General features: G+C 42.7%; 2 protein-coding genes across 7 annotated transcripts in view; one reads left to right on the plus strand and one right to left on the minus strand.

The window, feature by feature from the left end:
- Positions 1 to 5,988, plus strand: part of STK24 (serine/threonine kinase 24) — a 43,726-nt gene extending 37,738 nt beyond the window's left edge. Inside the window, exon 11 of the mRNA XM_079972881.1 lies at positions 212 to 5,988. Within this exon, the coding sequence (XP_079829007.1) occupies positions 212 to 251 (40 nt within the window). The 3' untranslated portion in view covers positions 252 to 5,988. The remainder of the gene's footprint in view (positions 1 to 211) is intronic.
- The window catches only part of FARP1 (FERM, ARH/RhoGEF and pleckstrin domain protein 1), a 187,293-nt gene continuing 169,505 nt past the window's right edge, over positions 5,989 to 23,776 (minus strand). For all 6 annotated transcript variants that reach the window (XM_079972517.1, XM_079972520.1, XM_079972519.1 and 3 more), the window contains exons 18-27: positions 21,944 to 22,181; positions 19,355 to 19,485; positions 17,992 to 18,060; positions 16,815 to 16,904; positions 15,746 to 15,828; positions 15,281 to 15,393; positions 13,975 to 14,138; positions 11,051 to 11,158; positions 9,019 to 9,170; positions 5,989 to 7,763 (exon numbers count right to left, since the gene is read on the minus strand). In XM_079972517.1, the coding sequence (XP_079828643.1) occupies positions 7,682 to 7,763; positions 9,019 to 9,170; positions 11,051 to 11,158; positions 13,975 to 14,138; positions 15,281 to 15,393; positions 15,746 to 15,828; positions 16,815 to 16,904; positions 17,992 to 18,060; positions 19,355 to 19,485; positions 21,944 to 22,181 (1,230 nt within the window). In that variant the 3' untranslated portion in view covers positions 5,989 to 7,681. The remainder of the gene's footprint in view (positions 7,764 to 9,018; positions 9,171 to 11,050; positions 11,159 to 13,974; positions 14,139 to 15,280; positions 15,394 to 15,745; positions 15,829 to 16,814; positions 16,905 to 17,991; positions 18,061 to 19,354; positions 19,486 to 21,943; positions 22,182 to 23,776) is intronic.

Consider the following 23,776-nt stretch of genomic DNA (forward strand, 5'->3'; position numbering starts at 1 on the left):
GAGCATATGAGGGGCAGGGGAGGACCAACTGGGCACTTTTTAGAGAGCGTTTCCCAAACTTGGGTTTCTTTTGGATGGATTTTGGAATCTTCCGAGATTGCCTCCATCTCTAGAGCCATAGGCTTGAAAAGCATCATCTAAACTGCCATCACAAAATAGCTTGATCACCGGTTTTGCTTTCATGACACCATTTCTCCCCCCCCCCCCCCAGGTATTCAGTAACTGGAGGAGGAAGCACATCATCCCACTAAAGTATTGTTTCGTGGCATTTGCTTGTTCGATGTGGCTCCTATAGGCACCTCCTCAAATGCTGGTCTGCCACTGTTGCTTTCAGTGGCGAGCTCTCCAGTATGTGGACATTCCTGAAGGTGCAGCAACACAAATGGACAACATAGCAAGGGCATTGTTTTTCAGCTGTGTATAGTTTTTTTTTAAAGAAAAAAACAATAATGCACATATTCAAAGGAGGTATCTTTTTAAATTTCTGAGATGTATATTTAGGATTGCAGTTAGGAAACTAAAGCTATTGTGAAATCTCAGGTATCTTGCTTTAAGTCATTGGTCTTCAACTCAGCGATCCAGATTCAGAAGCGATTTATGTCTCAGTCTAAAAGTGGGCGCCCCAATGGTACGGCCACTGTTTTCTTTCAGGGTCTTATTTTAACAAAATGCATAAGATTGGGAGATGAAATAAAGGGGTGGGGTGGGGACTAAGTGGGTATCATATTTTAGGTTGGGATTTAAGATGGATCTCGGACCTGAACAAGTTGAAGACAACTGCTTTAAGTCGATGAATCTGTGAATTGGAAAACATACCATTGGCTCTGTGTACAGATTTGTATATAGTCACTTTTTTTACTCAAAACTTGCTCAGTGTGCATATAGAATCCCTCTGTACAAATGGCCAAGTTCTCTGTAGATGATGCTAGTGAGGTAAATATTTTGGCAGGTTACAACTGATTATTGGCTTGTCTTTTGTTATATGACATTTTCGAACCATGTGACAAGAGGTTTGATTTGACCTTGTATTTGTAGGTCAAAAAGCTGTGCTATAAAAAAATCTGGTTTGTACCTCAGATGCAAAGTTTGCTCTAGTTTTGTTACACGGTGTTATTCTTTTTATTAATCTAGAGTTGGGTTTCTAATCATGGTACGACATTGATTATTTCAGTTTCCTGAATCACTTGGTTTGAGGTTCTCTAATACTTGTTTGCTTTAGTGGGTTTTTTTTTAATCAGTCTAAATTGTGCCAATCCAAAGTCTGAATTCAGTTTTATTAGGGTTTTTGATTTTTTTAAACTTCCTTGTAAAATCAGAACATCTCATACAACTAAATATTTTTCTCTCTCTTGAAACACCACTTAAGAGATTCTGGCTGGATAATGGCAATTTGTAAGATGGTGATCTTAAAAACAATATAAAATATATGAAGCTTATGTATATGAAAACTTTTAATCATGATCGTTGAGAGATACATTTGATTTAACTTGGTATCCAAGATCCATTGTTAAGGGGGAGAATACTTGAAATTTCATCAGAACTTAAAATAGATATTCTCACTGCTGTACTTTAGTTAAATATCTGTATATTTGCTTGTTACATCTTTTGTGGTTCATCTTCTGAACTCGGCCTCTTTTACAATGGGCAGAAATCAGTAGAATGTCAACATTTTGCCTATTGGGAATATTTTTTTGTAAATGCTGTATAAATACCTGATAAGATATTCCATTGAGACTATTTCTTTTCAAGAAATTCCTTGAGGCAAATGGAATACCATACATGTGAAGATGTAGTTCTCAAGAATTATTAAAAGGGGCTAACAAAAGAAAATAGGTTGCTGACAATGACTTACATCACAATCCAACCATGTCTAGTCAGGAGTAAGTCCTATTGATTTCAGTGGAACTTGCTCCTAAGTAAAGGAGGGTAGGCTTGATAATATTAAACACGTTAAAGTCCAACTTGAACTCGGAACATACCCTTTTGAGTCCAACCATGCCTGATCACACCTCGAGTGAGAACTTCCTATGCCATATGGACTAAAGATGACCCAGGTGTGAAAATTCACTTCCAACACTTATACCATATTCTGCCTGCTAAAATGGTTGGTCTGATGTAAACTGATTTTGCCACCTCCTCCTCCGCTATAGGGTTGCCCCTAAGGCTCCCTGAAAAGACTTCTCTGAGGGTTGGAGCGCTCTAATGATTGCGGTGGGCTGTGACACGAGGCACAAAGGGAAGGGGGGAATCTTGTAAAACAGAGAGGAGGTAACTTCTGGAAGTGAGACCAGCCTGCCTGAATCATATGAGCAGAGTACTGGTGAAAAAGAGGCAACTTTTAGTCTGAAGAGGGTACCCTGTGGGAAAACTCCTCACACACGTGATCCAGTTTCCAGTCTACATGGAGCCTAAGACCTAACAGCATTTTCCAAATGGAGCTTCTAGAAATTATTTGTGAATGATCTGTTACTGTAAGAAAAATAATTGCAATTCACTTTGTTAAAGAGTATTCACAGTTTGAGACTGAGGCAGAAAACTCTTTTGAAGATTTGGGCATTGGACTTCAAGAGACACCTTGACTGTGGCCTTTTTCTTTTAATTGGTAGGTTTTTTTGCAGTACTATATTTGCATAATTGGGCAGATCTTATACAAAGATGGCTTTTAACAGAGGTGTTTAGTTGAAGACTTGCTGAAAGATTTAGGGATTTGCATCCCAATCGTATGCCTGTTTACCCAAATCCCACACTGAATTCAGTTGGATTTGCTCCCAAGTAAACATGCATAGGGTTACAGAACAATAATTTGTGGGGGTGAGGATGTCCAGTTGTGGTGTCCTGCTTATACAGTGGACTGTGCTTTGGCGGGGTTTCTCCTCCTCCTATGCACCTCCAAAATTTGCTTGCAGGTGGGAGGCTGCAGGAGGGCAACTCCTGTTGCGTTTGATGTCATGACATTCACTCTCACCCTCCTGTTAGAAGATAAAGTAAAATTGCAATTCTCTTCTGGTTATGATCAAATTTGGATTGTAGTTCCAAAATCACTTCTCAAACTTTGCTATATGTTTTTTATTTTGGCCTTTTAAGTTAATGGGTGTCACGTTTTAAACAATGTATTAGAATTGTGCTCTTCTAGGGAAATGCAACATTGCAATGTATGCTTTCTGCATTTTCGATGTGCATGGTGTCAGCAGGGCCATCGGCTTATGCTTCCTGGTGCTGATGGGAGTTGCACTTCAAAACCTCTAGAGAGCACCATTATGGGAAAGGCTGGAGTAGCTAATACAGCTTCTCGTCCCTTGGCCAGGGGAGGTTTCGGTCTTAAAATATTCTTGCTAGTGAGCACCAAACACTTCCACAGTTACTCTAGAAATTTCCCACTTTCCCAAGATTTAGTATAATTAGGGCGCTAAGCGAGCTGTAAAAATAAACCCAAGTCTTTCAACCAAGAAAGGCTTCCTGTTTGTGTGGGTCGGGTCACTTTTCACATGTTTCGTTAGAAAACTGCTTCTCTTGCCGTTGCACTCTTGTAGTTGGGTGTAGGAGGTTAGGTGGCTGTTGTGTTGGTGCACAGAACTTCTGGTGAAATAGTGAACATCTCCTGTTTTCCGATTAGGTGCCATGGGCTCTTTGGTTCCCCCAATAGTTGGTCGTGTTGGGAGTTGCATCTGGTCTTGTTTTGTTCTTGTCATGTAGCGTTTTGTATTTTTGGTACCTTGCAGCACGAGCGTTTTTGTTAACACCTTTAGGGGAAGTTCGGAGGTTTATTCTTCTAGCTGTCCCCTCCACACAGCACACCCACCTCTGCTTATTGATTGGGGCGGGTAATGTCTGTCTTGGCTTTTCTACATAATGATGGTTAACATGATTACCACTTCTGTCACCCGTTTTGAAGAGGAAGGATCAAGGCAGCTGCAGGACTGTAGATGCTGAGACCTATTCCTACACCTCACCTTGCTGTAGCCATTGCCATTGCTGTAGCATCTGAATTGGCCCCACATTTTCTTTATAGACATTTGCTACTGAATTGAAGTTGCAAATGCACAGTGGGGAAAAAGATTGGAAAAAGGATTGCCCCATGACACCTGAAAGATTTGTTGTCGTGCTTTCATTGGCTAGAGTCCTCTTGATCAGATGCATGTAGGATTATCAGTTAGCAGATGCACATACATGTAACCCGTGTGCCCAAATGTAAGAGATATCAGGTCTGCAAAAGCCCTGGTGGTGGGTCTTTTATCTGTTTGGATTCTGCAGACTTTCATCTGCCTCTCGTGTTTCGTGACCTTTTGGTGATTCTGATTACAACTTTTCTTCGGTATTTGTGTGCATCTAGAAGACCCTTTATGCATCTGATAAAGTAAACACTGCCGTAATCAATTTAAAGAAGCAGCGTAGGATTTAAATTTGGTAAATAAGAAATCCAGAAATATTTTGAAACGGAGAATTTTCCACTTCTAAAAACAAGTTGTTCCGTAAAATTAGTAACATAATAAACAGATACAGAACTAGTTAACTTATGGAGCATCAAGAGTTGAAATTATTATTAATTATTATTATTTTAGGTACGATCCCTTGGGAGAATGCATGCATATATAATATAAACACATAAGTTTTTGGGTGTGCAGAAAATTAGCGTTGACAGGTTTCAGTGCCTTCCCTTAAAACTTAAACCATGTGAGGTGATATATGCTATTAAGTCACAAATAATTTTTATTGGAATATTTTATGTAAACCTTTGAATTTGTTTCGACTATGACATTTAAACACATTTGCTTTATTGACTCCCCACCCACCCCCACCCAATATTTCACTTAATACTTTGGGCTGTTGGGGAAAAAACTGTGATATTTATACAGCACATAAAAATCATCTCCTTTTACTCAAAATGTAAATTAAACATACTAAAGCAGATCTCCATCAATTTAGGGCATCAGAAAATTCTCTGGAATCCCCCCCCCCCGGAAAACCTAATTGAAAGTCTTCCAGTAAACATACATCACTAAGAACATAGGACGTTGCCTTATACTGACTCAGATCATTAACTCTGTCTAGCTCAGTATTGTCTATATCAGGGATGGGGAGCCTGCAGTCCTGCGGATGTTTTTGGAACAACTCCTCATATCATCCCTGACCAATGGCTCTGCTGGCTGGGGCTTATGCACTTCCAACAACTTCAGGAGGGCCCACGTTTCCCTCCCCCAGATTGCATTGTTCCAGAGGTTGTTTTTTCCCCTGTCTTACCTGTAAATGCCAGGGATTGAACCTGTGACCTTTGGGCACGCAAAAACGTGTGCTGTACCCTACATGGTCCAGGAGAGCTTACGCCACAATAAATCAATTGAGATGTGACAGTACTGTGTTTGCTGCAGCAGGCTTAAGGCAGCTACCCCGTTTGAATCCGTTACAGTAAAGTGGAGTTTATCTTTAGTTCATAAGCAAAAGGTACAGTAAACAGACATTGGACATCTTTCCGTATAAAATCAGTTTTGGTGAGGAAGGCAGACCTTAACATATCAGGCCAGGGTATCTATTAACCAAGTACATGCTAAGGATATGTTGCGTATAATAAGGAGGAATCACTTGGCTAAGGAATTTGCCCAGGTGGTTACTGCCGCCTTCAGCATGTGTTGGATTCTTTTTACAGGTAATTAAAAGAATTTCCTGGCTGGATCAGATCAAAACCTAGTCCAAAGCCATCTGCCTTTAGGAAATACACAAGCACAGCAATCTGTTGATAACTAGCCGTTCTCCTCCCTCCCCCGAGTGTCTGGTAATTGGGTATCTATTGTCTCTGTACATGGAGGTCTCATTTTTAGCTATTGTGAGGAAATACCCAATGAATAGCCCCCTTATCCTTTTATCAAATTTTATTTTCTTCTGTAATGCTGTTCTCTATTTATAAGCCTGTATAAAAATTGCTTATGGTCACACATCAAGCTGTTCTTCAACTCCTTGTATGTTACATGACACAGAAATAAAGAAACGCAACAATTTTGGGTGTGTGAGTGTGTTTATGGGCAACATTATCTAGGAAAACAGTTTCCAGTATTTTAAGGAACACGGGGAGAGAAGGGACAGCATAGTGGGGATTCAAAGCAGCTCATTTATATGTGCGTCTGAGAATTTTGAAACTTTATAGCCGTGATGCGCAGGAATTTTACTTATATACAGGTAAATATACATTAATTTGTGGTTGTTTGTTCCTGTAGGTTGCTGTCATATGAGAAGGTAAGAAACGATACTTGTCTAAATTAGGTGGGAGTGGTAAACCCAGCACAAGGGGTGAGAGGTTCACGCATAGCACAATTACAAATTGCAACTAGATGTCCCTTGTTTTGCACTCCTGGGGTGTATGTTGGTTGTTTTTGTTATACTGAAAGATGGTGCCTAGTTAACCTGGACTGAATAGCTTGCAGGCATGTTTACAAGACAGTCACTCTATTAGTTATGCTAAATTAGCATGTATAGATTGAAAGTAGTAAATAGCAAGATCAAACTTGGTTGGTTTTGTTATTCCCTAACAGAATACCACTGGCAAGTCATGTATTTTGCATTTCTTAAAAATGAAATTTTCTGTTTTCAAGATTTCAGCATCATACTTTTTTTAAAGTTAGGGGTAGAGAAATTTGACAGATTATTACCTTAAAATTATTGGGTGCTTTAAGATGTTGATACACTTCATTCCCTTTTCCAGTAAGCTACATTCTGAACAGTTTTGGCACATTGTGAAAAGGGCAAATGTTGCGCTTTCCAGCTGGGCTACGTTTGATTCAAACATAGTAAATGCAAAAACATTTAAGGATGTTGTGTCTAATTGCTTTCAAATGTATATACACAAAATGTGGATTGGTTTCTAGTAGCATTTCTAAATAAAGGTGTGGAAACATAGCACATGAGAGAAAAAGATTCTTCCAAAACTCACGAGGCATTACATCTGTTACTGTCTTTACTGAACCACAAATTAGTGCCACAATTCTTGTACCAGACAGCTGTTGACATGTTAGACCAGCTTTCAAATTCCCCTTCTCAACCTTCACAGGACATCAGTGTTCTAAATATTGCACAGGTTAATCGTGTAAACTGTTCACCTTGCAGAATTTTATGTACTGGAACATAGTTTGTGCCATGGAAGAGTAGAGAGAACCTTCCGACCATATTTGAAGCAAATGCTCTCCGCTTCTGGTAAGATGAAATGAGCAGTCTACAGCCTTGCTTGGTAACTTTAATTTTTAGAAGTAAAATGTGTAGAAACACTGAATAATGTAATTAAAATTACCCCTCCTTGCTTTGAGACTGCCCCTTATGAACATTTGAAGGCTGTTAATGCATACATAGGAAATACATTTCTTTTAAAAAATGGCAGTTTACTAATTAATCACTTTGAGGGGTTTGTCTGAAAGAAAAGGCATTTTGCTTTCCAAAAATTCTATTATTTCTGGTGCAAATCTTTGAGGCAAGGAAATCGTCTTTTGGCACTCCAAGGACAATATTTTAATACTGGCACAAGCTAAAAAAAAAAAAAACCACACCAAAGGACAAATACGAGACAGTCACTTGGCTGATAATAGTAAACAACCCTGCTTGAGGCAATATTACAAAAAGCTGCTCCAAAACAAGTTTTTTAAAAAACGAATTTATGTTTTTACTGAACTTTAAAAGGAATGAACAATTTGGAGTTCAGTCATCAATAAGCATGGGATTCCTCGTGACTTAAAACGTGGATGCGCGAGGCTGGACTAGTGGCACTTCGGATCACCTCCATCCATCTAAGCGATACAAAAACAAAAACGAATACTTAATACAGTGCATTTCCCCTTAAGATTTGGTTGTGTGCCTTTTAACACATGAAACACAGTGGTACCTCGTGTTAAGTACTTAATGGGGCCTCCCGCTGCTGCTGGAGCAAGATTTCTGTTCTCATCCTGAAGCAAAGTTCTTAACCCGAGCTACTATTTCTGGGTTAGCAGAGTCTGTCACCTGAAGCGTATGTAACCTGAAGCGTATGTATCCTGAGGTACCACTGTATTGTACAACACACACACACCTCAAGTATTTTAATCCAGTGGGATACAGTCATACTTCGGGTTGCACATGCTTCAGGTTGCGTTTTTTCAGGTTATGGACTGCTGAAACCTGGAAGTACCAGAATGGGTTACTTCTGGGTTTTGGTGGTCGCACATGTGCAGAAGTGCCGAATCACAACGTGCGCAGATCACGTTGTGTATCCTGCACAGATCACGTTCGCAACCCGAGCGTCCACTGTATTGGTCTGCTCATTCCTACATCCTCTATTTATAGCATGGAGTGGGGACTTACATACATACTGTATTTTTCGTCCCATAGGACGCACCTAGTTTTTTGGGGGGGAAATAAAGGAAAATTTCCCCCCCCCTTTATTTCCCCCCCAAAACCTGGTCGGGGAAACCGAACCAGGTCGAGGAACAGCGGGATGGCGGCGCTGCGCCTCCCTGCTGTCCCCCGAGCTTGTGGGGCTGGCTGATGTCTGCCCGGGGCGCTCTGCTTCAGGGTGCTCTTTGCGCCGGGCGGCAGGCTGCTATCCGCAGCGTGGGGAGCCCTGCGGGAACTCCCGCAGGGCTGCCTAGGCTGCGGATGTCTTCCTGAAGCCTGGAGAGCGAGAGGGGTTGGTGCGCACCGACCCCTCTCGCTCTCCAAGCTTCAGCGAAAGCCTGCATTCCCCTTCATTTTTGGAGGGGGAAAAGTGCGTCCTATAGGGCGAAAAATACGGTACATTTAATACCATAGACCACTGGTTCTCTTAACTTTTTTCCTCTGGCCCACGCTGATCAAGCCACACTGTATTTTTCATTGATGGGAAATACAAAGAAACGACTCCAAGCAGTGCCTGATTTATAACACAAGACAACAACTACTTTATAATAGTTGTGTGTTTATGTTATAGCTCATGGGACATCCATAAGGTGTAAAACAAGGCAGCTGAATAAATAATTCTGCCTTGCAGTAAAAAGCAATGACATTTCAGCTCACGGAAAACTGACATACCTTTCAAACGTGTATTCGCTCTCCGCCCTGAAATAGTACACATGGGATTTGAAGTGTAGCTTAAAGACATAGTCTTTATGAATGTTCTCAGATTCGGAAGGAATGGTAAGAGAGTAACCCAGCAGAGGGAGGCTAGCTAAAGGATGATTGTCCTAAAAAGAAAAGAGAAATCATTCACCAAACGGACCATCCCCCCAGAAGTCACTTCTCTTTATCCAGAATACTGTGTCCCCACAATTTTCACTGTCTCTTGGGGACCTAAACAGAAAATGCCTCTCATATATGGCCCTGGTAGGCTCACAGCTGGGAGGGACACGAGGCATCTGGGTGCAAATCCAAAAGCTATAGATAGTTGAAATGAGTCACTCATAGGACCTTCAAAGCTCTGGCCAGCAGGTGGGTTTTTTGGTGTGTGTGTGTGTGTGTGTGTGTGACTGTCCCATTCTTCTGGCTCCTCCCATCCCCTAGATCAGTGATGGCCAAACTTGGCCCTATTTTGGGACTACAACTCCCACCATCCCTAGTTAACAGGACCAGTGGTCAGGGTTGATGGGAATTGTAGTCCCAAAACAGCTGGAGGGCTAAGTTTGGCCATCACTGCACTAGATGGATGCTGTGAAGGGAGTCTGCGTGGAAACATGGTCTGGGGTGGGGACTATTCACAAGAAGGCTGCTTCCCTCTCTCCCTCTACCCCAAGTAGCTTGTCATCCCATTATCGATTACCGTATTTTTCGCTCTATAACACGCACCCGACCATAACACGCACATAGTTTTTAGAGGAGGAAAATCTGTAGGCATGCCACCCGTAGGCATTCCCTCCATAACACGCACAGACATTTCCCCTTACTTTTTAGGAGGAAAAAAGTGAGTGTTATGGTGCAAAAAATACGGTAATTTCTTGCCTCACCCAAGGCACCGTGTGTGTGTGTGTGTGTGTGTGTTTGTGTGTGTATGACAGCAATTTAAAAGTCAGTGTTAAAAATAAAAAATAAAGCACATACGCAGGTGGGAATCTGTCAGTGCTTTTGCTGAATGGGGCAAATGGACACAAAAGCCTTGCCAATCTCCACCCACAGTGGCCAGTCCACTATGAGTGTGCTAATTCCCTTGATTTTCTATATACACCTGTCTGCACCAATTTCAACAGTCATTTTTCTTTTCAGCAAAAATATACCCCCCCCCCCAAGGTTTTTGTGTTGTTGCTTCATGCAAATAAGCAATGTTTGACCTCTTAAAGCAGTAACTGCACCATGGAATAATAAGCACACATTCCCAAGTTAAACACTGAAGTGGTTTTTAAATAACTGCAGCACCTTTCAAGTGCCTTTGGACTAAGCAGTAACGTTGAACACTAATGTTTTCTTTCCCAAGTGCTCAAAGTAATGGGAAAGTGGCCTCAAATTAACATGGTGATCTTTTTTATTCCCCTCCGGTCCCATCCTAGTGAACAAATGTTGAATTGACCTTTTTGCAGAGGACAGTGGCTGGGCCATCTGTTACAGAATAGTTCTGTCTTATTTTGCCCCCATGTGCCCCTGACCTCACATTTCTAGGGAAAGTGTATTGAGTCAAAGCCTCTACTGATATGGTAGCGGCTTCCAAGCTGATCACAGTCAGGGTCTAGCGCAATACATTTTGCACCGGAGGCGGACAAGATGACACTTCCCCATTCCAGACTGGACTGGCAGTGAAACTTTCTTTTGACATTGGTGATAGGATGATATCCACCACCACACCTGAGGCAGCAGGCCAGATTAGGGGGCCAGAGACTGCTCCTGAACATCTTCTGCCTAAAGCAGTTGCCTCCTTAATATTAGGGTTGAGCCTGATCCTAGTTAAGCATTTTCAGCTTTTCTCTCTGTGCACGGAAGAACTTTGTCTGTATCCATGAAGTTCACAAAGGCTTCAATTATCTCTGCAAATGCATCCTTTGCGACAATCAACAGTGCATAGCAAGGAACTTTTTTTTGGTAATGTGTGAACAGTTACCAGTTATATTCATCTCTTGACTTCCAAGCATCAGTTACCTACCTGGTGGGATTTGTAGAAAAACATACAGAAATTGGTGAATACCACCCAGAGCTTCTGCCAACCATTGCTGTTTTTGAACTTTCTCAAAAGGTTTCCAGAGAGTTGGTTCTGAAAATGAAGAGAGATAGTGCAGCAAACTTGAGTTAAGTCATATGCAGGTGGAAAAACAGGCTGATGGAAAAACAGGCAAGCCTCATGTAAAATCATACTTTTCTAATTGAAACTGGCTGACTTTTTTCTCCATTGGTCATTTACCATGATTAAGAGTTCCAGATTCAGAATTCCCTACCATTCTTTAAATGAGGCTTGCTTGTAAATTGATTTTCTAAGGAAAGAAATCATCTGCTGTTACCTCATTCCAGGAAGAAGTTCTATATCTATATATCTATACTGGGGTGGGAGGGTGTTAGCTTTAATATTATACCAATTTAGCAACCTTGTTGGGGGAACAGGCATCTCTACACAAATGATTTAAGTCCTGCACACAAGCGCAGATGTTTAAAATTACTAGGAAAAATGAAAGCACATCCTTTAATTAACTGAAAGCACCAGATATAATGCATGAACAGAAATAACCCTAGGAAATAGGCTCCCCGCCACACTGCAGGTCTGGAACAGTTTTACTCTTGAGGAAAAACCTGGAGCCTGGACTGTGGTGTCATCAATTATAAGGGTTTTGGCTCATGAATGTAATGAATGAGCAAGTTAAGTTGGCAGTCTTCAAACATAAGCACCTGTAAACTTCCTCTCTGGGAAGGAGGGAAAACATTGACAGCTAATTTGAGGGATGGCGTTCTGTTGGACGCAAAAATCCAATTTGTTTTGGTGAGTAGGATATACTGAAGTTTTTATTCAGAATCCTAAGGTTCACCAAGCAGTGCTGTGTGTAAAATGTTCAGGGCTGTGTGGACTTGCGCAATGAATTAAGGACAGGGTGCCACTGTGAACATGCTCAGTCCTGGACAAAAACTTGGGTCTAGTTCCCTCCATCCTTGCCCCAAAGCCTTCTTTGTTTCATAGCCTAATCTGGGAGGGGCTTTTGCTTGTTGCGATAGTTAGGGATTTGGGAGTCCAGAGAGCTTTGCCAATCTGCTCTAAGTCACACAGAGATCACCCGCTGGATCCTGGCCTGACAAAGGAGTGATAAACACACGTTTTAACTTGAAAATATTCACTGCCTCTGCTACCCAAGTGGAATATATTAACCATTGCTGATATATTTTATTCTGCTTCTGGTTTAATAACATAATAAGCCGTCTCCACTAGAATTTGCCAAAGGGACAGACAAACAGAATGTTCCTCATATCACCAGCAATTATAGCAGTGAACTGGTAAGGTTGTTTTTATTTCATTTTGGAAACCAGCTGAATTCTGAAAACCTGACAGGGTGTTGAGTATGCTGGAGTACAAAAGTGCCTGTTCTCCTTTTACTGTTCCTAATTTCTGTTTCGGTTACCTCAGCACTTTGGAGGGTATCATAAACGGACAGGCTTTGCATTCGGTACCAGCAGACATATGAAATGGTAACAGGCCGCTGATCACTGATCAGTCCAGCAGGTAGGGAAGGACAGTCACTGACAGTGAGAGGATCTTCCACCACAAGAGAGAGAGATAGACAGAAAGAAAGAAAGAAAGGAGGGAGAGACACAGAAAGAAAGCATAAACTACGATACTGATGTGACATTACCCACAGACTTAAGAGACAGTATGACTGCGACTCTGCCTGCCAAGGGGCAGTTGCGGAACGGAAGACAGATGTATAAAGAGTGGAATCTGCTTCTAGGTTGCTCAGTAGTTCATGCCGATCATTTAAACTCAAAATAAATGATGTTAATGCATAGGGGGGAGGCTTAGCAGTGCAATCCTCTTAACATGTCCACTGAAGTACTCATTTAACTGAGTTCCAAGGAGATGCACTGCTAACTAGGTTTGTATAGAATTGCAGCCCAGGAGGCGAATTTTGTACCTGCATGATTTAGTTGATAGCTCTGGTGAATCAGTGCAGGTGCACTACAGCTAATCGGTAAATCTCCAAATGGTTGTTAGCCGCCCCATTACACAATACAACTTAAAAGCAACCTAGAGGCATTCTTTCTGAGAATGGGTGTCTGCAGGTACCTTGAAGAAGCTAAACCAATTTATAGTTTACTTCAAGTTCCGTGTTATCCTTTCGTCTGGAACCAATTTTACTGAAGATTTATTCGCTTTACAAGAACTGTTTGCTCATTCTGTTATTTTCCAGGAACACTGAGGCAGTATTATCTTCAAGGAACTGACTTTCAAAAGGCTCATGATCTCTTCAAATAGTCTCTTCTAAAGAGCTGGAATCAATTGTGGAAGTTCCACAAGGAAGCTGAAATTAGCTGTCATTAAAATGCAATACTGTTGCGTGTATTCTGCATTTCAATGAGCTGAAGCATTTTGATTCAATAGCCAACTGATCTGTGTAAAATTGGTTTAGCTGCAGTCAAATACATCATCAAAAAACACACAGAGACTTCCTGTGATAGAGAGGACACAAGTGGAGGGAGGCAGATGAGACCGAGAAGAGAACACTTCAAGAATCCAAAGAGGGGGAGAAAAACAGCCTAAAATAAAGTTGCATTAAAATGCAACAGCCAGAGTCAGGAACAACATCCTTTCCGAGATTAAAAACAAAACAGCAACAAAATGCTCAGAGGAAATACTATCTCAATATTTGGAAATTAAATTAGAACTGTGAAAAAATTCAGAGAGTTTACCAAAACGATTCATAATTTGCGAAAAAAGGAATTTGTTAAAATGAGGTTTAATATATAATTGAATGCCAACTTCCCCAGAAACAAAGTTAGGCGATGATTGGTTGTTGCTTCCTCTGAGGAGACGGAAAGGAAATTGTCCCTGAAGAACAGGGGCTGCAGACCAGGTTGTTTTGAGGCAGATACCTCCACAGCAATACTAAAGTCGACCATGGAAACGCTGGTATTTCTGTGCCAGCAGACGTGCACCGTCGTGTTGCCACGGTGAGGGGCCTGACGTTCGAGGGAGGTGCGGGACGCATTGAGATCGTCTTCCGATTCCTGGTCTACAGTGGATTCCTCGGGGGATTCTATGAAACGCAGGGAGAAACCATCTCTTTTTTCCCCCCTTGCAGAAGATACAAACTATGAAAACATTAAGCAAAAGGCTACTTCTGGTAAAGCTTAAAACTTTCCAAACCTGTGAAGTATAGTGGTACCTCTGGTTACGAACGCTTCTGGTTACGAACTCTGCTAACCCGGAAGTAGCTGCTCCTGGTTGCAAACTTTGCCCCAGGATGTGAACGGAAATTTAGTGCTAGAGGGGTGCGCGCAGCGCGAGACCCCATTAGCAAAAACGTGCCTCAAGATAAGAACCGTTTCAGCTGAAGAACGGTCCTCTGGAACAAATTAAGTTCGTAACCAGAGGTATTGGGGAAAGAAGTAGGTTTTTAGAAAATAAATTATGCCACAATCCAACATGGAATTTGTACGCTTCGTCTATTGCTTCTCTAGGCTCGAGCACACTTTTAATTCACTGTTGCACTGTGACCTCTGTAAGTCAAACAACATTGCGTGCATTTTGTTCTCCTGACCCTCTTGAGCACAGCCTTGGAGGAGGAGAGGGGGAAAAGGTCACATTGTGCAGCAGGTCGCATTCCACTGGCCAGCAACTTAGTTGAATGTGTTCAAAGGTGCATTGCTATGCACACTTGCATAGTGGGGAGTATGCCCCACTGAACACAGCGGGATGTATTTGCAAGTGGAAAAACCATAGGATCTGGTTTTTGGGATAAGCTCACCCAATTCTGCATGGAAAGTTACACATTCTCAGTGGCATTGTTTTGGAGCACTTAACGGTACTTTAATGCAATCCTGTACATCTCACTTAGAAATAAGTCCTGTTGAGTTCAGTGGAGCTGGCTAGCAATATTAAGTAGGTATGGGATTGCAACCTAACTGTGTAGTTCCTTAACTTTCTTAAAATGCACCCTTGCTAGGGTTGCTGTAGCTGAATAAAAGTAGCAATTCAAGGCACTGTAATTATATATATATATATATATATATATATCTCCATGCATTCTATCTGAACTAAAGTCAACCAGGGAATAAAGGTAACGCTGATCTTTAAATGTGCAGTCAAAAGAATTATTTATAGCTACATTGTCATGCAGCAGACTTTATACTACGTGGCTGTGTTTTCTGCAAACTGCAGCCTTAAGTCTGTACTTACTAGTGTCTGGTGGGCTGCCGCCTAGGAATTCAGGAGTTGGGCCATTACAATTCTCTGCCAAGTCAATAGCCATCTGTATGTCCTCAGTCCACTTGTCCATTTCCGTGCGGCTGCTAGGAACACGAAGGGAGATCTTGTTCATTTTACTGCAAGCAACTATGAGCTTCACAAGCTGGTCAATTTTTTTTAGCTGAATGCAAGTTTTCAGCCTGTTTCCTTAAGCTACACCAGGCGTAGGCTAACTCGGCCCTCCAGCTGTTTTGGGACTACAACTCCCATCATCCCTGACCACTGGTCCTGTTAGCTAGGGATGATGGGAGTTGTAGTCCCGAAACAGCTGGAGGGCCGAGTTGGCCTATGCCTGAACTGATTACAAATGTATTTACAGTGAACTGTTGTTGTAGTAATAATCTTCTTCTTTTGACAAGTTGCAAAAAAAGAGAGCGCAAAGTGGAAATTACTTACCTTGCAGCCACAACAATGGACTGGTGTTGACCTCTCAGTGTGAAGCAGTGAGGAACCCCCCATTCATCTTCGCTCTCTTCAATCTGAGGATATGGACATACAGAGACCCTCACAAGACAGGAAAGGAGACAACGATCCGCAGAAATGTTAAGCTGCAGAATGCAGCACAGTTCTGCACTATATGAATAAATACGTGGACAGTTTTGTTTCTGGAAAAAGTAAACTAAGGTTGAATTCCCACTGCAATGCTCAGGATAATCTGGCAAAAAATACAGGAGGATTGGAGTAAGCACTGTCTGGATCTAGGCCCTTCTGAGGCTATTAGCCATTCCTGTTAGCTTCACAATTCCAGCAGTACACGCTCATTTCAATGTCAGCAAATGGGAGGAAATGCACAACGACTTGGGCATGGCCTACCTCTGGCATAGGCAAACTCTTCCCTCCAGATGTTTTGGGACTACAACTCCCATCATCCCTGACCACTGGTCTTGTTAGCTAGGGGTGATGGGAGTTGTAGTCTCAAAACATCTGGAGGGCAGAGTTTGCCTATGCCTGGCCTACCTCATCATGACCACAGGAAATATTGCATTTGGATTTTGAGCAAGTCTGCATGGATTCAGAATCACAACTAAAAACAATTCAAAAAAGGTAACTTGATGGATGTTTGTGTGCATCAAAATAGTATTAGCACACCCCTGGCAGCAGCGGTTATGTTTCAGTGGTGGGTGTCAAATGCAAAGTTTCTATTTTGAAAACTATTATTTTCCATGTTCCTAGGGAATCCTCTTGTTTAGGCTTTGGTTATCAACTGATTTCACATTGTTCTCAGCCAACAGAGCCACTGTGTTCCACCACAGAGTCTACAAATAAAAAAATGGCTATGATTTATAACGCTGGACCATTTATTCCAGTCCCCTAGAACAGCGCGCATGCATTCTCATTTCTAATTTGTCTCAAAAATTCCAGAAATGGCTTTCATTTCATATAAAGACAAAAAAAGTATCAATTGCAACGTAATGTGATTTGAGACGTCCAGCAGCTAACTGATCAATCCACAGCTCATACCTACCATCATACCATATAGCGGAAGCTGCCCGTGGACTTTGAATTGATTCGATGCTGTTAGGCCTCTGCTTGTGTACAGCAAGATATCGTTGAACTAAAAGGCAAACACAAGAAGGAACATAACTTGGTTGAAAACAGGAGATTTAAAGGTTTGGTTCATAGGCCTAGCCATCTGGAGGAAGCACACAGAGCCTACAAATGTGCCCATCACTTTGTGTGTAATGTATATTGGATCATCAGTATGTACCTGTAACCGTCCCACTATTTATGCCCAGTGAGCCCACATTCTAGAGCACACACTATTTCAGGGGTCGAATCAATCACATGATCCAATAGTGTGGGAAACACTTAGACATGCTTCCAATATTGGGCTGTTGTCCCCATCCCTGGCATTCAATAGCCCAAATATATCATGATGTCTTAAGATCACAAAAACAAGTAAATAAATCTTGAGAGACACAGGACACAAAGGGAAGTTTGCTTTGCCATCCCAAAGATGGTTTGCTTTGCTTTTTAAGCTGCATATTGGCAAGGTAGCAGATTCTGGTGTTTTAGGAGCTGGCTTTGTTCCATTCTTGAACTGGGTGCAGACCCTTCAAGCCATGCATCTGTGGCCTTTGGGACTCAAAGATGAAGCACCAAAGGTTGAAAGTATCAGTTGATTTATTGTAATATGTACTAGGTCACTAGTACACATTTATGCAAATAAAACAGAAAGATGAAAGGAAAAGATAGCAGCCCAGTTCAGACATAATGGTTTGCCATGATTCTTTCTTGCCCATTTGTGTGCTACCCATGCTGTTAAGACCACGTTATTGAAAGATGATCTTACTTGGCTATGACTGATCGCCAAAGAAGAGCTACCCATACTGAGGAAACAAAGCATGATCCTTGGTTTACCATCATGTCTGAACGAGGGATCATGGCTTGTTTCACCCAACAAAACAATATCTGCAGTCAAGGTTTGTTCTTGGCTTAGTGATCATGGTTTGTTGGGAGTGAAACCACCATCCTAATTTGGATGCAACTCTATGCCAGGGGCTGTGATTTGTTTTCCTAGTGTTCGTTTTCTTAGATTATTTTACCATTTGCAGCTTCTCCCTCCCCCCACCTCTTCCACCACTTGGCATTTATTGCACAGTTGTGTTTGATTATTACACACAAACATTCCTGCCACTTACCAGGAAGAACATCCGCTGCTGTAAGCCTTTTCCAGACAACTTACTAAGGCTACCCAGTCTAATAAACTCCTGTGCAGGAATGGAAACAAAACATGCATGTCAGAGCAGTATTGAAACATCTGGCTGAAAGTCTGGGCCTAATTAATGTTGCATCACTCGATTTATTGTTTTATGCCTGCCCACCCCGTTGTAATTCAGCTACACACATGCGATATCCTCTAGGCCACTTCTGCCCATAAGGCCTCGCTCTGTCATTGTGTCAGAAGTTATGAAACGGAAGTTGGGTGACACTTAGGAAATAGTCGGAACTGGTTGCAGAGAAATGAGGTGGTAAGTGGGATTGTCTATCATGGTGGGCACTGAGCAAAAGGACAGGATGCAATTAAAAAATAAGAGCCATGGTAATGAGCAATAAACAGAAGCCAGGAACAGAGTTATTACCGCATAACGTCATTTAACTAACTAAGTCAGAGGGGAAACAAACATCCCTTAATTCCTTCTGCACCTCCATGAGAGGCTGGCAATACATTAGCCAGGAAGGCTACACAGAGAGCCTCGTTGAGCAAATGCCAGCTCAATGTGGAAAGAAGTACAACTGGCTCATCCTCAAAGTGTCCATTTATAGCAGGCTGCTTCCGCATGTAGCTCTCAGCAGCAACGGCACAAAGACAGGATGTGGAGCAGGAATCATCACATGAAAAATATATTTTACAATGCAAGGGCTTAGATCTCCTAGGGTGATGGCATACACTGATGGTCTATTGAGAATCACAGCTCTTGGTACAGAATCCACCTATGATACATTTATTTTCCTAGTCCAACTGATGCAGAACCCACCCTCCCTTACCAGTGCAGGTAACTGGCGCTGCAATTCTGACTGTCCAAGTCACCTGCCTCCAACATATGCAATCTTTGTATTTTGTTTGTTTCTGGGAAGTAGTGCGCGGAGCAAGTGGTTGAGAAACAGGATCCTTTTATGCATTAATCAAATGAAGGGGGCGATGTGTACAAAGGAGTCCTGCAATGCTAAGGTAAGAGTAATGCATTTTACTGTCCAAGAGCGGACAGGATTTATCTTATTCTTTAATGCTGTGGTACCAATGTGTTAAGATAAAGAGATAAGCCTTTGCCTGCTTTTTCAGAGGAAAAGGGTAAGGGTAAGGAGACCTGCCCCCCTTGCTTCTCACCCCTTTGGTTTAACATCCTCCTTTTTGGGCAGAACCATATTCAAACAAGACATTCCAAGCTCATATAAGGAGTGTAACAACTTTCAAGATACTTCTCCTTCAGCCCAATTACAGTATTTTTAAAACACCCCCCCCCCAAACAGGGATATGCTCCTAAATGTTGTTCTGTCACTTACCCTTCCTGGGATCACCAGATTGTCAATACCTATCAAATCTTTCTTCAACTCATGCAACTTCTGGAAATTTTCCATCTTCAGCATACTGCTGTGAAGCTGAGCGACCGCTTCTGAAATCTCTGCCAGAGCAGCTGCGAAATGAAACACATATGCAGAAGAAGGTAGCAGATGAACTACCTGGGCCGGATCTGCATTCCATGGGTCCCCCTCTGCCAAATGCCTCAAGAACCACACATAATAGGCACTGCGACTTGTGCCGGGGAGGAGAGAAGCAAGGTTCGTGCAATGCAATAATGCACCCGGGGAGCCAAACTGTTGTTCTTGCAGGTGCATTTGCAACCTCGCCAATGCCTTGCCCCTTTCCTTCCTGGGAAGCCGCAGCAGGGAAGTGAGGTCATACAAGGGCCGTCACCCCACCGACCATGACTGCACGCAAGATCTGATGTTACGGCTCCGGGGGCAGATTTAGTCTTGCCAGGTCTTCACTCAGGGATGGTGCACTTTTGTTTTCAAAAGCGCCAAAGCAAGGAAACAGTAGGCAATGGTGAGGCCTCCTAATTCTTACCCACCATTCCCTTTTCCCACCCATTTCTCTTGGTGACTGATTCCCCCCCCCCCCGCCCCGCACTTAGTAGGTGAGCCAGGAGGTGGCAAAGGTAAAGGACCCCTGGATGGTTCAAGTCAAAGGTGACTGGGGTTGCGGCACTCATCTCACTTTCCAGGCCAAGGGAGCCAGTGTTTGTCCACAGACAGCTTTCTGGGTCATGTGGCCAGCATGACTAAACCGCTTCTGGCGCAACGCGACACTATGACGGAAACCAGAGTGCACAGAAATGCCGTTTACCTTCCTGCCACAGTGGTACCTATTTGTCTACTTGCACTGGCATGCGTTCGAACTGCTAGGTTAGCAGGAGCTGGGACAGAGCAACGGGAGCTCACCTCGTCGCAGGGATTTGAACCGCCGACCTTCTGATCGGCAAGCCCAAGGCTCAGTGGTTTAGACCACAGTGCCAACCGCTGGTGTAGGGAGCATGGCATGAGTTCCAGCAGTCTCCATCTTGGGGTGAAAACTTAGCAACCCACAGCTGCTAATGTAAATAATGTAAATAACTTTAACTGTACTTGCCCCATGGGTCTGTATAAACACATTTAAGTATTATATAGACTAATAACAAGTGCAACATTTTGTTATAAGATTCTCTTGTCTCCTTTTATTACACTAGGATTCTTTCAAGGAATGTTATTTCTGATTTTAAAAAATGGTTCCTCTGGGTTTCAAGATAATTATCTTAGTCGTTCATCAATTGATTTTTTTAGCTTGTGGGTCTGCAGTTCACATAACTTTAGTGCACACATTTCCTTGTTTTAAAGCACCTTTCATGCAGTATTTTGGGCATGTTTCAATATCAGGCATTTTTGCTTCTCTATTCTGTATTTAAAACCACACATTTCAGCTACCTTTTACACCCACTGGTCATCACATTATTCTGGATGGCTGCCCAGAAATGTCATAAGAAGCTTGAAAGATTGAAATGCTAATGCCCATAAACAATGATTGTGTTGTGTTTGTCTGTCTGTATTTTTAAATCTCTCTCTAGAGGCTCTACCTAAGGAACCTATTGGAGTGCCATGACTTCCAGTGCATCATTACTTTCAATGAAGCCCAAGGGATAACCCTGTTGTAGTGAAATATAAATTATTTAGCATTTCCACCCTCGTTTCAGCATTCTGCACAATTGTTCAGTTGTTTGTGAAATGGACTCGTATGGGAGAGTTGGGCTGAAATCCTATACCTATTTATCCAAGATGGTCTTTAAGCAGAGGCTTGACAACCATATGTCAGGAGTGCTCTGATGGTGTTTCCTGCTTGGCAGGGGGTTGGACTCGATGGCCCTTGTGGTCTCTTCCAACTCTATGATTCTATGAGTCTAAGATCCAAGCCCCACTGAACTTACGGGGTTTCTGAGAGATATGCCTGGATCACTCTGTTAAGGACCCAACTATGCATTACACAAAAATGCATATAACTAAACTCCACCTCTCCTTCTCTCAAGAAGCAGCTTCTGCAGAAACCAATTTCATAGAGTTCTGGTCCAACCCCCTGCAGTGCAGGAATCTCAGAGAAAGCATCCATGACAGATGGCCACCCAACCTCTGCTTAAAAACCTCCAAGGAAGAAGAGTCCACAACCTCCCGAGGGAGACCGTTCCACCGTCCAACTGCTCTTACTGTCAGAAAGTTTTTTCTGATGTTTAGTCGGAACCTGGAAGCCATGGGTTCGAGTCCTACCCTCCAGAGCAGGAGAAAACAAGCTCGTTCCCTCTTCCATATGACAGCCCTTGAGATATTTGAAGGTTGCTATCACATCTCCTCTGAGTCTCCTCTTTAGATTAGTGACACAGCACAGCAGGTTACTGCTTAATCCCCCCCCCTTTCTACTCTAGATCACCTCCTCCTAAAGCCACAGAATAAAAAATAAAATAAAGGGCTGTCGGGGTTCAGTCACACACATCTGCATGCAATATGTCCTTAGGATCTAAGAGGTATGGTCTGCTAATCGAGGGAGATTTCCTCCAATACTCAACTCACCTCTGGAGTCCCTGAAGTCCACATGATTCGGTGGATAATGTTTACAAAGCCTTTCCATTATCTGCTTGTAGTGCATAAGTCTGTGCAGAGGCCTGAGAAGGAAGGTGTTGAGGGGCAGGTAACAGACTTTCTGCAACTCAAAGTCTCTGCATAAGGTTTCCAGCTTTCGAGAATTCTTGATCCCATTCTCCAGCTCAACCAGGACCTCGGTGTGCTTCCGCAAATGAACCGTCAGTTGCTAGAGAGAGAAAGGGGTGGGGGAGAGACGTAGTCATTATTCAGTACATCTTTAACTCTGCATCTTCAGCGCAAATGTGTATAGTAAAAAGCTACTACGATGGCATAACTATAAAATCAAATGCAACACAATGCAACGTCACAAGAAAATAATGCGCAGTAGATATAAACACATATAATAACAACACTGCTTCCGTAGTGGCTTAAAAGGGTTTACAAGGCTAGGAGAATAGAAAGACCTTGAAACAAGGTTAGATTTGTTTGAGGTGGGGTGCCACAAAAACTCTGTCCCTGGTTGCCATGTGCTTTAGCTCAAAAGGTGAAAGTACCTGGAGGAATGTTTCCGACAGTGATCTCAGGAACTAGGCAGACTGGTAATGAACTGCATGTGAGATTGAAAAGGAGTAGCGCCATGTTGTTGCCATACTGAATACCACTACTACTTATTTATTGTTTTCATGCCGGCAACGTAAAGGGTTTAGACCAGGGATAGGGAACTTGTAGCTCTTCAAGTGGTATTGGATTCGCAACACTCATCAGCCCCAGACCATGCAGGCAATGGGCAGGGTTAACGGGAGTTGTGGTCCAGCAGCAGACGAGGGAACCACAGGTTCATTACCTCTGATTGACACCATGGATATCTTAGGGAACTCCTAGCCCTACATCAGTCTTCCTCTGCTGGTAACAAATCCAATGAGTTTCTGCTCTGAGTGCCTTCAAAGATCTGCCTGGTCACTTCTCTGTTGTGACATTCTCCCTATGGAATGCTCAGTGTCCCAACAACACTCACTTTTGGAAAGGCTGTGAGGAACTTGGGCCCAAACATCTCTGACCATCTTGGACACTGGTTTGGAGGTGTTTTGTGGAATTTCCCTCAACCTCTCAGATGGGAAGCTTTTGAATATTACACTTACCATGTGGAGGTTATTACAGCAGCAAACACATGGGGTTGTAATGTTCAAATTAAATGCTATGGTTGGCCTTGGGAAAATAACAGTTTTGTACGCCCTGTGTGCTATCCATCAGCAAAGGCTAAGGAGAGCTTGGAGTGTCACGGATAAAAGAGCATTCCACAAACTGATGGAGTAAGCCCAGACTTGAAGATTGCCTCAGTAGCTTTTCCCACCCAGCTAACTTCCTTGTGGCTGGAGTTGGATTCTGCTCAAGTATCCTCCAAACCTATTTACCTCCATGCATGTGTGGACCAGAAGCACAAACAAATGGTGCTTTCATATAAAGATCTTGGGTTCTGCATCTCAAAAAACTGACCCTTATGATGCCATTTCCAAACCAGCTTTGAATTGGTAATCCCATGCTTCTACTTACAGGAAAAAGAAATACATTAAAAACTTACCCGTGTGTTTGAAAGGTAAAGGTAAAGGTACCCCTGCCCGTACGGGCCAGTTGTGTCCGACTCTAGGGTTGTGCGCTCATCTCACTTAAGAGGCCGGGAGCCAGCGCTGTCCGAAGATGCTTCCGGGTCACGTGGCCAGCGTGACGAAGCTGCTCTGGCGAGCCAGCACCAACGCAGCACACGGAAACGCCATTTACCTTCCCGCCGGAGCGGTACCTATTTATCTACTTGCACTTAGGGGT

This window comes from Podarcis cretensis, assembly GCF_951804945.1.
Source record: "Podarcis cretensis genome assembly, chromosome: 4".
NCBI lineage: Eukaryota > Metazoa > Chordata > Lepidosauria > Squamata > Lacertidae > Podarcis > Podarcis cretensis.